Raw genomic sequence first — 12,595 nt, forward strand, 5'->3', positions numbered from 1 at the left:
CTCGACAATAGACACTAGATGGGAGTAAATAATCATGACGTCATGTTCGGGCAAGCCTCCTATAGCTTTTGTCAGCGCAATCTGCTTTAAATTAGCATTTAAATTCACATACTTTATGTGTACTATCCCTAAACAAAGACATGTTGCATCCAATATGTACTCCAATAAACAATTACCATAACCTTCCTGTCACTTCTTCAGCTGCAGAGAAGCCAAATGTGTCTTTCTTACACATATATTGCTGTAATAGAGCTCAGCTCACAGTGATGGAATATTTGACTGACCTCATCTGCATGCAGTGGAGAACATAAAAAGATTTCCTCTTGAAGCGAACTATGATTACCAAGAGGGACAGAGCAGCAAGAGACAAAGGGGAGAAGGCAGAGAGCAGCTGATTTGGACCACTTGTCTTCTTTGAGTTGATGAGCAAATGAGAGAAACAATGACATGGCTAGAAATACGGTTATATAATATAGCAAAGAGAGCCACTTTACACACACCTGAAATACTTGGTGTCCTCTTTTATATGATGGTATTACACATTTATATAACAGCAATTGTCTTCTTCTTTTAAAATTGAATTTCTGACATTTCCTACGAATGTGTTTTATTCTCAGCCATTATATTTCTGTCTCTGGGGATATTCATTAGATAGGCATATATTTTTTCTACAAATATCGGCACCTACATAATGTTGATAAATGAGATCCTTTGTCTCCGGTTCGCCCCCCCGACAGCTGGATGAGCCAAAACCTCAACATAAAACCAGTACAGTAAATTTAAAAAAAGTAAATTTCACAACAGATGGAACAAAAATGTTACTTTATGATTAAAAAGGCAGCGAGATGAAAGTATTATAAAATGTTATTATTTACTTACAGTATGTAGTCTCCATACTGTAACCCCTTCCCAAATGATCAGTGAATATGCTTAAGATGACCGAATAAACAGACTATTAGTCCGGTATCTTCTTGAAATATTCCTTGTAAATAAAATACAACAAATCTAAACAAGGAGTCAGTTCAACAGTAAGGGGGAAAGTCTTTCACACTCTGAAACAAAGAGAAAAAGCAGATATACGTTTTCTCCAATCATGCACGTATTAAGATACCATGTCATTATATACTCCAAAACCATCAGCTTATTCAACCTTTATAATATGTTGTCTTGTGAATAACATAACAACTGCCACGCTCTATAAATTTAACAAAATGTATGAAGTTCTTAAGTATACATATCAAACAATAAAGTTACATTAGAGCGTCCTCACATGTAAATATGTATATTTAAGAAATAAATACATTTTCAATAACCAGAATCTCAGTTAGTTTACAAAATCCAAAGGTTATTATTAATATACAGCCAACGAGGGCTAGCGTCCGCGGGACAAAACGATGATACAATAGCTCCTCTACAAAGAGACGCGAGATGTAAAGAGGAGAAAAGACACAATTTCAATAAAAGCAGTGTGGGAGTAATATTCAGGACGGTGCGAGTCCAATGCAGATGTCCTTCACATCTGGTCTCGGAGTTTGGCGAGCCTTTGAGACAGTTCATCCTTTGGACAAGAGAGCAGAGACTGGCATTAGTGATGAAGATGAGAGAAGAATCAGGGTTATTTTGATTTGAAGGGAATTGTTTGACCTTGTTTGTCTTTACTGTAATCACATTTCTTTTTCACTCAGTCTATATGATAAACCCTTAATTTACACTGCTACAAGCCACCTGGTTTATGAGATTTTGTATGTATATTTAAAGTGTATCTTTGCCAGATGTGGAACAATTTTAACATCAAGTATGCATGTGTACCTGCTCCGCAGAGGCCACGCTGGTACCCACTGATCCCGTCTGTCCCTGAGGGAGCTCCATGTTCAGGTCCAATCTAGACATGACGCACACACACAACAACATTTAAACCTCATTTTTAGATTACAAACAACAGGTTTGCTCACGTCATAGTGAATAACACACCGTCTGAAACATTATTGTCAATGTCCATCTATTTTGTTTCAATAACATCCTCTATTTACACATCATTTCACAAAAAATTAAGAAGGTTACCCTGCTTCATCAGCCAGTTCGTGCATCAATGAGTCCACTTGATTCTAAAAAACACACATGATGTTTCCAGTTAAGGGGTTTGTCTTTATAGAAAACAACAACAAGAAAGCATGTAAGAGTAGAGGAGACACGTACCTGTGGTGTTGTGAGTGTTGTTGTGCTGCTCATGGTGTCCTCCATGTGGGCTGTCTGAACATCCAGAGTTTCAAATTGGCGCTCAAATTTGTCCATGATACCGGAAATCTGAAAAGAAAGAAGGGATTGAGATTGTTTTATTATTATGAGGAGTTTGGGGTTGTTTACCAACTGCTGTGACAGTTACATTCCAATTGCTAAAAAGAAATATGAAAAAATATATATGTTTGCGTGTAAATGACGACCTTTTCCAGATTCATAGACTTCAGAGTGGCGTCCATGCTTTTCACCACTCCAGCCATAGACTTTGTGACCTGAAAAAACACAGGGATCAATGGCTTAGAAGTGAACAAGTGTTGTGTAAATGTGTATTTTGGTCCCCCCGCAGCACTGTGAGCTGGGTGGGTTGCTGGGTCTGGGGTTGATGGAGGAAACCGCTCTGGGGAAAAAGCTCTTCCTCAGCCTGTTAGGCTGGGTTTTAATAATTCTGAATCTTCTTCCTGATGGCAGTGGAACAGACAGAGAGTGCCCTGGGTGCGTGATGTCTTCGTCGATGCTGCTGGCTTTCTTCTGGAGGCGGCCAGCATACACCGTGTGCAGGTCCCTCTTGTTGTCGGCTGTGCAGCTGGAGTACCACACAGTGAAGCACTGGCAGAGGATGCTTTCTATCACACTTCTGTAGAAGTTAACCAGAAGTTCAGCGGGTAGGCCAGCTTGCTTTAGCCTCCTCAGAAAGAAGAACCTCTGCTGGGCTTTCTTTACCAAGTGTGATGTGTTCAGGGACCAAGCAAGGTTTTTAGTAATGTGGAGACCCAGGAATTTGATGCTGTCCACCCTCTCCACCTCCTCCCCACGTATGTAGAGTGGAGAGGGTGTGGTCTTCCTGGATGTCCTTGGTCTTCAGCCTGTCACTGATCTTCAAGTGTTCCGGCAGGATGCAGTGACCCAGTATTCAACCTACCTTGTTCATTGTAACTGCAGTTTGGACCCTCGCTGCCACGGCTTCTAACCGAGCACTCATCCTCAAGTAGTTCAAAGACTGGGTCTTCTGTCGGATGGCGTTTTCCGCATGGATCCTTGCCACGTCCATATTCCCCTTCTGGATGGCCTAGAGACAGTACAAATAAATAAATATGGCAGTACAGTAAAATCTTCTCTGGCCTTTAGTTATCTTGATTACCGGCCTAAGAGGGACACTTACTTTCTTAATTTTAGCCTTCTCGGTTTTTTCCTCTTTGTCACATTTCTTGGAATTTCTTTGGAGTTCTTTGGCGGCGAACTTTAAATTGAAGAGTTGTTCTAGGATATGAGGTTAAGGAGACACAGTCCAAACAAACACAACAAACAACCTTTGATAACTAAAAAATATGTGTTTGGGTTGTAGGAGGAAATAGCTTTAAGCTTCAAAATGTGGGATGTATCTCAACTTAGTTCCTGCGAATAATTGTTGAAACAGCAATACAATATCTGGCATTCCGTCTGACATTTAAAATAAACATGTTGGGAAAAACTGTACTCTTGACCGAGTAGAGGTGCAGTGACAAAAGAGTGATGTAGCGTTAACTGGTATATTGTTGAGTTTCCTGAGAATGTATTAATGTTTTGTTAAATCATAACAAGATGACATATTAGAGCAAGTCAAAGCTTGGCTATTTACTTTTGTATTCGGGGGTTAAGTGACACTGACTACACGGTTGAATTGTATATCCGGGTATTTCCAGCCATTTGTCTCGGAGCTACGAGGCCTTCGGCCCAGCTCTGTCCCATTTCACGAAGTCTGGAAATACGGGAGATGTTTCAGGCCAACACCTCCCGTATTTTCGGTGTTTCTGTGTCAGGGACAGAACTCACCAGCCTCGTCATGTTGTTGTTCTCCGTCTCGTCCCCCCGTATTGACGCTACACTCTGACGTCCCGGTCGCACCGCCGCTTTAAAAGGATACTTTCCAATTGCGACATTTTGACGCGACTTGTATTGAGTCCAACAGTTAGGCGAAGAAATAATGACGGCCAGTCCGCAAAAAAAAGCTCGAACTTGTCAGTGAAACTTCAGCCCGTCGGGTTTCGGTCTTCGTTGGTTCGCTTTCTTCTGTACTTCCTGATGTCTTACCAAAATACGAATGACGTCAGTGTCACGTGGTGGCGGTATTCCGTCCGACGTCACGAGGGAGCTGCCTCCCCCCTCCTCGCAAAATGTGAATGTAATAGAAGAAGAAAAAACAACAACAACAACCGTTAACATTAAAACGTGACACGTTTGTGTTTTGTGGTGTTATTCTTTCAGTGGACATGACGAAAGTGTGTGTGGCGCTGAAGCAGCGGAGCAGTGGGCGGTGAACGGACTGATGATTAGGTGTGTGGATCAGGCGGCGAGAGAGGATGACTCACCCTGCCTGGTGCGATGCTCACCCCGCAACAGCACGCCGGTCGCTCAACCTGACACGTCGCTGCGCTCCACCGGTATGAAGTAAAACTTTATCAACGTGCTATTGTCACTTCGCACGGTCTCGCGGCGGCCTGCCCCGTTGGGGGTGAAACTTGAGCGGTTGTCGTGAGACGCGGAGACCGAGAGTCGTGATTTACCGTACATTTCGTGACGCCTGATTGCCATGGAAACAGTGCTTCTGCCGCGTTAACTTCAGCATCCAATCTTTCTGTCGGGGTCGGGAAACCTGTTGGATATCTCACCGTTTCTTTCGCTTTTCTTGTGTTTCTGCCTCGGCTTTACTTTCCATTTTAATTTGATCGCAACACAGGTGAGTTCTTAAAACTGTGCGTCTGTTGTACGTGTGTGTATTTGTGTGGACACACGCAGTTGATGTTATTATCTGCCTCCAGTAAATTGCCCCACATATGAGCCTGTTGAACTTGAGACCTCCATCTATGTCTTTTAGAGAGGATAAATGCACCATAAAATACAGATGCTGAGCTCATTTTCAGTGATGTGTTGATTTAGTTAGTTGATCAATGGACAATATTTGAGTTTGGACATCAAAGAACAAAAGTGGCCTGCATGGGCACAATATTATTGGTTAAAAGTGTTTGACATGTCCATCAATGTGTGTGTGCCCTCCAGATCAGGACAATCTATAGGTTGAATAATAGTCTTTAAAAAAAGCTATAATCCATGCATGCACAAGACCCCTGTAGTGGTGCATTTTGTGTGGTTGTTGGCGCACAGGGAGATAATCCAGCTAGAGAGCCAACTATGTTTCATTCAGTGCTGTGTGACTCATATAGTCTTATCTACAAAGAAGCCAAGTGGTAGAGGAGCAGTGCTGCTGCAGGACTGGGGCTGATGTAACCCTTGAGATTCACTAGAGGCTGCTGTGTGTCGTGCTTCCCAGTGTCCTCACTGCCACAGCCTTGATGTACCCGATGGCCCCTCTCAATAACATAGGCTGAGGGTGTTCACACACTCTGCAATCAACAGCTAAGTTGGTGCAGTGTACATCATCAGACCAGGTTTGCAAAATATTCATATTAAGCTCTGGCTTAATCATGAATATAAAGTATTAAATGCCACAGTTATGCTCCTATATCTTGATTCAAACTTCTTCTTTTTTAAATGCAGAAAATAAATAAATAAAGTAGGAATAATTGATCAAAGATAACAAAACAATATATAACTAGAACGGGCACTCGGTAGAGCGCATACCTTCGCATATCACAAGATTGGGCATTGAATTATGAACATGTTGGCATTAGTTGCATGCCAATTGGATATAAATTGACCGTGCTATGGTAAAAAGAAGATGTTGACCTTTTCATGACCTTGACCTTTGACCCGATCGATCCCAAAGTCTAATCAAATGGTCCCCGGATAATAACCAATCATCCCACCAAATTTCATGCGATTCGGTTTACAACTTTTTTTGTTATGCGAATAACACGCATACAAATAAATAAATACACGGCGATCAAAACATAACCTTCCGCATTTTCAATGCGAAGGTAACAAAGATTGACGATCATTTCGTATCACTACATAATACTTTTGTCACACCTGGTATGAATTTCTGATTTAAAGATGGTAAAAAAAATGATGAAGATAATAATATTAAGTGGTATTTAAAGTACTGTTGATACGATGACCTGAAAGTTTGTGCATCTTCTTATTTGTTGACAAGCTTTATGATATTGCGCTGATTCACCTACCTTGAATTTAAAGATTACTTTCCTATACAATAGCCTACAGAATTTGAAAAAAAATCATTAGTGTGATGGAGCAGCAATAAAGGAAAAATAGCGCCACCTAAAAAGTAACAAGATAAATTCCCTCACTAAAAGAAACTAGATCTCCTTTTAACACATAACTCAATTAAAGTAGATAATACAAAACACTAGATAACAAGTAATGTATTTTTCATTGCATGAAGTAAAAGAGATGATGAGAGCGTTCATCTTTCAAAACACCACAAGGATACTTATCAACTCGAATATTGTCATGAAGGTTGACGGTACGAAGGTTCTTCAAAGCCTTCTAGCAATGGGCTGAAGATTTTCCTCAGTATCCAGTGAGTCAGTGTACATTAACGATGACGTATCCTTTTCCCGTTTCACCGGTATAAATACAATATTGTCCCATTATAACAGCAGGAATATATTTATACAAATCATTAAGTAGCCTATACTGTTCAACCACAGGATTATATGCCTTTTTTTGTATGAAACACTTAGATTTAGCACTCCTATACTTCAGAGGAAGAGAGCTCATACAAACAGGTGCAATATAAAAAGACAAGTCCAGACTGTCCCTTATAGATCCATCCATCAGATTGTCCCTGCAGCTGCCAGCCAGTGAATAACAGACACGTAAAACTCACAGTTTATTGAGTTGTTAATTCACAGCTCAACAAGGCACATCTGCAAGATTTGCTGTCTGCATTAAATTGTTTGAAGTACACATCTGTTATCATGACAACCTTGTTGTGGAAAATTCAATCATGATCTCAGAAAAAAAATGTGAGAGCACATTCCTATTTGTATGTCACAGATAAACCTGTCGTTGTACCTCATGCAAACAGAGAAGTTCAACATGGGAAACGTATATTGTTACAGTGCATCAAGATATCTTATATTCAAGCACTCACTGTGCCATTCAGTTGACTTAATGTGACGATGCTGTTGCCACCTGGTGGTATTATCACTCAGTGCTCAGAGGTCGGTTTGCTATATGTTGAAGTAAATTAGAGCATATTGAAAAATCTGGCTGATAAACACATTGCATAGCTACAATCAGAGAATAACAAGGGTGCAAACTCCTCTGACATAAGACCCCATAGGAAACAAAAGGACCAAAGCAAGGTGCTGGGATGATACAGTAAAGTCTTTCTGTGCACTTTCTGTGCATTGCCTTTTGAAAAGTGCTTTAAAAAATAAAATACTCTGTTGTCCTACTGGCCATTATTCCTCACATGAGCCACAAAGTGATATGTAAGACCTCTGTTTCGCAGGCGAGGATGATGGAGCATCAAGCAGAGAAGAGGTTCCACAACTTGACCCTCGAGCAAATCCAAGCTCTTGACCAGGTCTTGACTGAGGTAATCCCCATCCACGGACGAGGGAATTTCCCAACACTGCAGGTGAGAGCGAAAGACTTCATTCGCGTGGTGAAGGATCGGCTGATCGAAAGAGACATCCAGGTGAAAGATATACGGCTGAACGGCGCGACTGCCAGCCACATCCTGGTGAGAGATAAGTGCGTTGGCTATCGAGACCTAGACATCATTTTTGGAGTGGAGCTGCCTCGGCAGGAGGACCTCCAAGTGATAAAGGAGGTGGTGCTCGACAGCCTACGAGACCTCCTACCTTGTGGGGTTAACAGACGGAAGATCACCTGCCTGACGATGAAGGAGGCCTACGTGCGAAAGATGGTGAAAGTCTTCAATGAGCACGACCGATGGAGTCTGATCTCGCTTTCTAACAACAGAGCTAAACACGTGGGGCTCCGATTCATCAGCTCCCTTCGGAGACAGTTTGAGTTCAGCGTGGACTCTTTCCAGATAATATTAGACCGTATGCTGGAGTCTTACTGGGAGACTGAACGGAAACAGGGAGGAAAGTTGGCATTGAATGCTCGGAATTTGTCTCAAAGAGACAGCGAGGAAGACAAGAAAGAAAGCGTTCCTCGGGAGGTTAAAGCGGATGTTGAAAAAGACTCCGGCGGCCAAATTCCAGACCCGAATGAAGCAGCTTCTGTGCCTGAGAAAGGCCTTCCACATGCAACGGTTCAGCATGTGGAAGGAAAGCAGGAGGTCCAGGAGGGGTTAGAACACAAGACCGTCTCCTTACAGCAGGAGCAAGTAGATGGCAGAGAGGATGTTCATTCAGAGGAAGACATTGTGTTTGAGCTGTGTGACGGCAACGGAGAAGAGAAGGGACAGTTCCACAGTGGTTATGCTTTAGTCCCATCTCCTGAAACTTTACACACAGATGTTAGGGATCCGTTGATGACGCATCTAAAGCCGCAGAGCAGTGAAGAGCAGTCTGCGTCACAAGCCTCCCAACGAACAGAAACCGCAGCTCCACAGGAAAACGTCCATTGTGCGGAGATGACTCAGTTCAAAGTGATCGGCAGCACTGAAAATACGTCGAGTCCACAATATTCACATCATGAATATTCCTTTCCTCCAGCGAAGAAAACTTGCAGCATCTCACAGGGCGTTGGACCGGACTATTGCCCTTCACCAAAACTACAAAGGAAAATGTCAAGGAAGTTGATCAGTACTCCTGAGAAATGGTCTTTACTGACTGAATTATCAGATCTTACCACACAGCTGTTTCCACCCATAGACATACCCAACCCCTTCAGCCTCCTTCAGTGGACAGCGCTCACGCTCATGGCTCAAATCTCGCATCCTCCAAGCCAGAGACGGCCCTCGCATGCCAACCAGCCAGCACGCCTCCGGACGGGACCGGCTTCAACCAACCGGCGGAACAAACTGTGAAGCCGAAACACTCGAAGAAGCCTCCGGATTCACGAGCACAAAGCCAAACACGTGCGGCACACGCTCAGCCTCCGATCAATGAGCCGCCAGCAGAGCAGGCGGACACTGTCCACAACAGCTGGGGGGCAAGCCCATGGGCGGGGGCAGAAGGGGGGCCCGCCATCACCGTGGAAGCGGAGTGCATGTTCGGAGACTTCGAACAGGCGATGGATCACCTCCGCCACCGTCTCATCGCCACGCGCAACCCGGAGGAGATCCGAGGCGGGGGCCTGCTGAAATACAGCGACCTGCTGGTGAGGAACTTCCGGCCGGCCAGTGAGACAGAGATCAAGTCCCTGGAGCGATACATGTGCTCCCGCTTCTTCATCGACTTCCCCGATGTGAGCGAGCAGCAGCGCAAGATCGAGGCCTACGTGCAGAGCCATTTCCTTGGCAACGAGGAGACGAGCAAGTACGACTACCTGATGACCCTGCGGCGCGTGATAGACGAGAGCACGGTGTGTCTGATGGGACACGAGAGGAGACAGACGCTCAACATGATCACGGTCCTGGCTCTGAGGGTGCTGGGCGAGCAGAACGCCATCCCCAACACGGCCAACGTCACCTGTTTCTACCAGCCGGCGCCGTACGTGACGGAGCCAATCTACAGCAGCTACTTCATCTCACAGGCCCAGCCGCTGCTCATCTACCACCCCTACCCGCCGCTCCACGTCCACATGCAGACGGGCCTGGTGTAGCTCCAGTGACGTGCCCACGGGGAGGCATGCAGGCTGCTTTCAGCATGGCGCTCAAATGGAAGTTTTAAAAATAACGCAACCACGGGCGCAGTGTTTTTTTGATGCTTTGAACCCCCTCACCCCCTCCTGCTTATGACATGAAAGATCAGTAAAAAAAAAGGCCTAAAGAGGGGTCTGGAGGCAAAGCATGTCACCCTTTCAAGACGAACACTTTTGGAAAGGAAAGAAATGCCGGGAGCCCACTTATCCGAGAGCTGGGAGAGAGGATTTCATTCAAGTGGAGGGACTTTGTTGACTGCTGTTTCTCCTCAGCTTCGCAGGGCTCTACACGCTGGTCATCGTTTCGTGTGAGGAGACTGTTGTAATGTGACAATTCTCGAAGGCCTGGAGATCCACTTCTCAAAATAAGAACACAGAATCTATTGAACACCTGTTGGCAGAAAAAGTTTGATTTAATGATACATCCTTAATGTTTCTGAGGGTTAAAACCCTCATATAGCTGTTTTGTGAATCATCTCTGTGGAGTAAGTTTCAGCACGTGAGTATTCCTGTGTATTCACTGTATAGAAATAGGGCACCCTTTACTGAGGGCAGATATTAGACATGTCCTGTGGTGTGTCCATGTTACCGTGGGTTTTATATTTGTGAATGTAAACAACTTATTTCAAAGGTAGAAACAAGAGATCCAAGTAGGTTCAATTAGGGACTGTGTAAAAACAATTTGGGGCGGTGAGAGGGGGCTGAACCTCAGGAAGACATCTTTATTCAGAGTTTATTCAGAGTTTCATCTTCATCATGGACTGAGTGGGTGTGGTTTAATCTGATTTGATGGGCAGTGGCCTGGCATCATGTGCAGACACAGCAACTCTCAACAGAGATTGTATAAAATGTTGCTTAATGTCACATCAATGAAAGAAACAGAAATACAGACATCTCTGAAAAACAGTTAAACATTGGTGGGAAAAAATCCCTCTCATAGTGGAAGGCAAATGTTTCTGAGGCATTTAATGTTTTCTTTGAACATTATTATTATTACGATATTATTATTATTCATGCAGCTATTAACTGCACTGCAAAGAAAAGCTTAAGGGGGGGAAAAGCCTCCCCATATAATGTTGCTACAGCCCCGTAGATCAGTGGCAGATGTTTAGGTGTTTAGTCGTGCTTTTGCATTTTAACATGTTGGCATAGTGCGAGATGTTATAAACCAAGAGCTGTGGACGTTTCGCTTAATTCACTTTTCATTTCATCACGTGGGTTTGTTTATTCCATGCCAGAGACGCAGCACACGGATTCACCTCCTGATGGATTTATGAAGACAACTTTGGCTGTTTTCGTTTCCTGCTGAAAACAGAGAGCATTTTAAAATCTGTTTTCCCCTCAACTCCAATGGGCGGAATCGACTTCCTGTGTGTACTACATGGTGACAGTAGTTTGTGGTAGTGGACCTCGTGAATGTTCTGCCATCGTTCCTCCAGCAGCGAGTGACTCTGTCCCTGTGTGTTCACTGTGTACATGCAGACCGTACATGTCATAGCTATACATATTTATAAAAACAGACAATAAGCACAGGTATGCGGGCTGTTCTAACTCAATCTGAGACAGAAGCACGATGTTAATGCACATAGCTGTTGAGTAATGATGGTGTTTGGTGATGACATGCTCGTGAATCTCCAACGAAATATTGAAGACGTTGAAAATACTGTGTGCAGTCGTGCCCTGTGTAGCTTTGAAGTGATGTATCTATCCCCAGACTGTTGGGTGTGTTGTATCGGTTCGGAACTGTTTCACCTGTAGAGAAATTAAAATATTCCTGTTATGATGTCTAGTTGCTCAGATTGTTGCATTACTGTGGTAATAAATATAACACAAGCGCTCTTTGTCTGGAGTCTTCCATTGCTGGTCTGAGATTCAGTGTCACCGGTTGAATTTCCTTCGGCTGTAGTCTCTTGGCGTGAACGTTATCCGTGGTTACGCACGTGCACGACCTAAGATGATTGAGAAAGTACGGTTTGGATCATTCATTTATTTTAATGATTACATTTGAAGTCCCTTTAAAACCAAAATGGCCTTTTGGCAATTTCACAACAGTCAGAATATCTTGTTCGGTACAACAATTTGGGACATTTGCAAAACTATCCTCTGATTTCGAAAGCGGCCTATCTGAAGGTCGATAGGTATATTTATCTTAGTTCGTCAATGAGTTACATAGACTATTCATGCTATTTGGGTATTCCACTGATAATACCCAGTTATCTGAAAATCACCAGCATCACTGGTTGCTTCATTTCTGCACAAAAACAGACCGTGTAATCCTAATCTAGATCCTAATTTTGTGATTATTGGAGCTAATCCCGATGACATGGAAAACACAAACTTCACCGCATTGCCTCATTTATACATCAGTGTCATCTTGTGGTCCTCCATACCACATGGCACATTGCTTTGCCCCCTTCCAAGTGACCTTTACCGCTTCATGCATTGATCCATTTTAATTCCCATGATGCTCCAGCACCTCTGCAGTTTCTAGGTGTGGCAGAGCAGGTGCGTCACAGCTCAACCTCGTTCGTTCCTCGTCTGACTCACTCGGCTCTCAGCGCGGTAATGCAGTTGCAAATGGTCCAGTGAGGTTTACGACGGTCCATCACCGGACTCTGGGTTTATCGTTCATGACCATACGGTCATAAAAAGACCACAGACGACTGTTTAAGTG

The 12,595-nt window shown here is 43.6% G+C and overlaps 2 protein-coding genes across 2 annotated transcripts; one reads left to right on the forward strand and one right to left on the reverse strand.

Moving 5' to 3' along the window:
* Positions 1-807: 807 nt before the first annotated feature.
* chmp1b (charged multivesicular body protein 1B) lies at positions 808-4,304 on the reverse strand. The gene is made up of 8 exons (XM_056410621.1): positions 4,139-4,304; positions 3,398-3,495; positions 3,158-3,304; positions 2,442-2,510; positions 2,197-2,304; positions 2,062-2,105; positions 1,810-1,882; positions 808-1,558 (listed from the first exon to the last, which is right to left on the reverse strand). Exons 1-8 carry the CDS (start codon positions 4,152-4,154, stop codon positions 1,514-1,516), a joined length of 600 nt encoding a protein of 199 aa, XP_056266596.1. The 5' UTR covers positions 4,155-4,304; the 3' UTR covers positions 808-1,513.
* Positions 4,305-7,657: 3,353 nt separating this feature from the next.
* Positions 7,658-11,756, forward strand: LOC130191695 (terminal nucleotidyltransferase 5C-like). The gene is made up of 2 exons (XM_056411356.1): positions 7,658-8,591; positions 8,960-11,756. Exons 1-2 carry the CDS (start codon positions 7,658-7,660, stop codon positions 9,880-9,882), a joined length of 1,857 nt encoding a protein of 618 aa, XP_056267331.1. The 3' UTR covers positions 9,883-11,756.
* Positions 11,757-12,595: the final 839 nt, after the last annotated feature.

This window comes from Pseudoliparis swirei, chromosome 3 (genome assembly GCF_029220125.1).
Source record: "Pseudoliparis swirei isolate HS2019 ecotype Mariana Trench chromosome 3, NWPU_hadal_v1, whole genome shotgun sequence".
Lineage (NCBI taxonomy): Eukaryota > Metazoa > Chordata > Actinopteri > Perciformes > Liparidae > Pseudoliparis > Pseudoliparis swirei.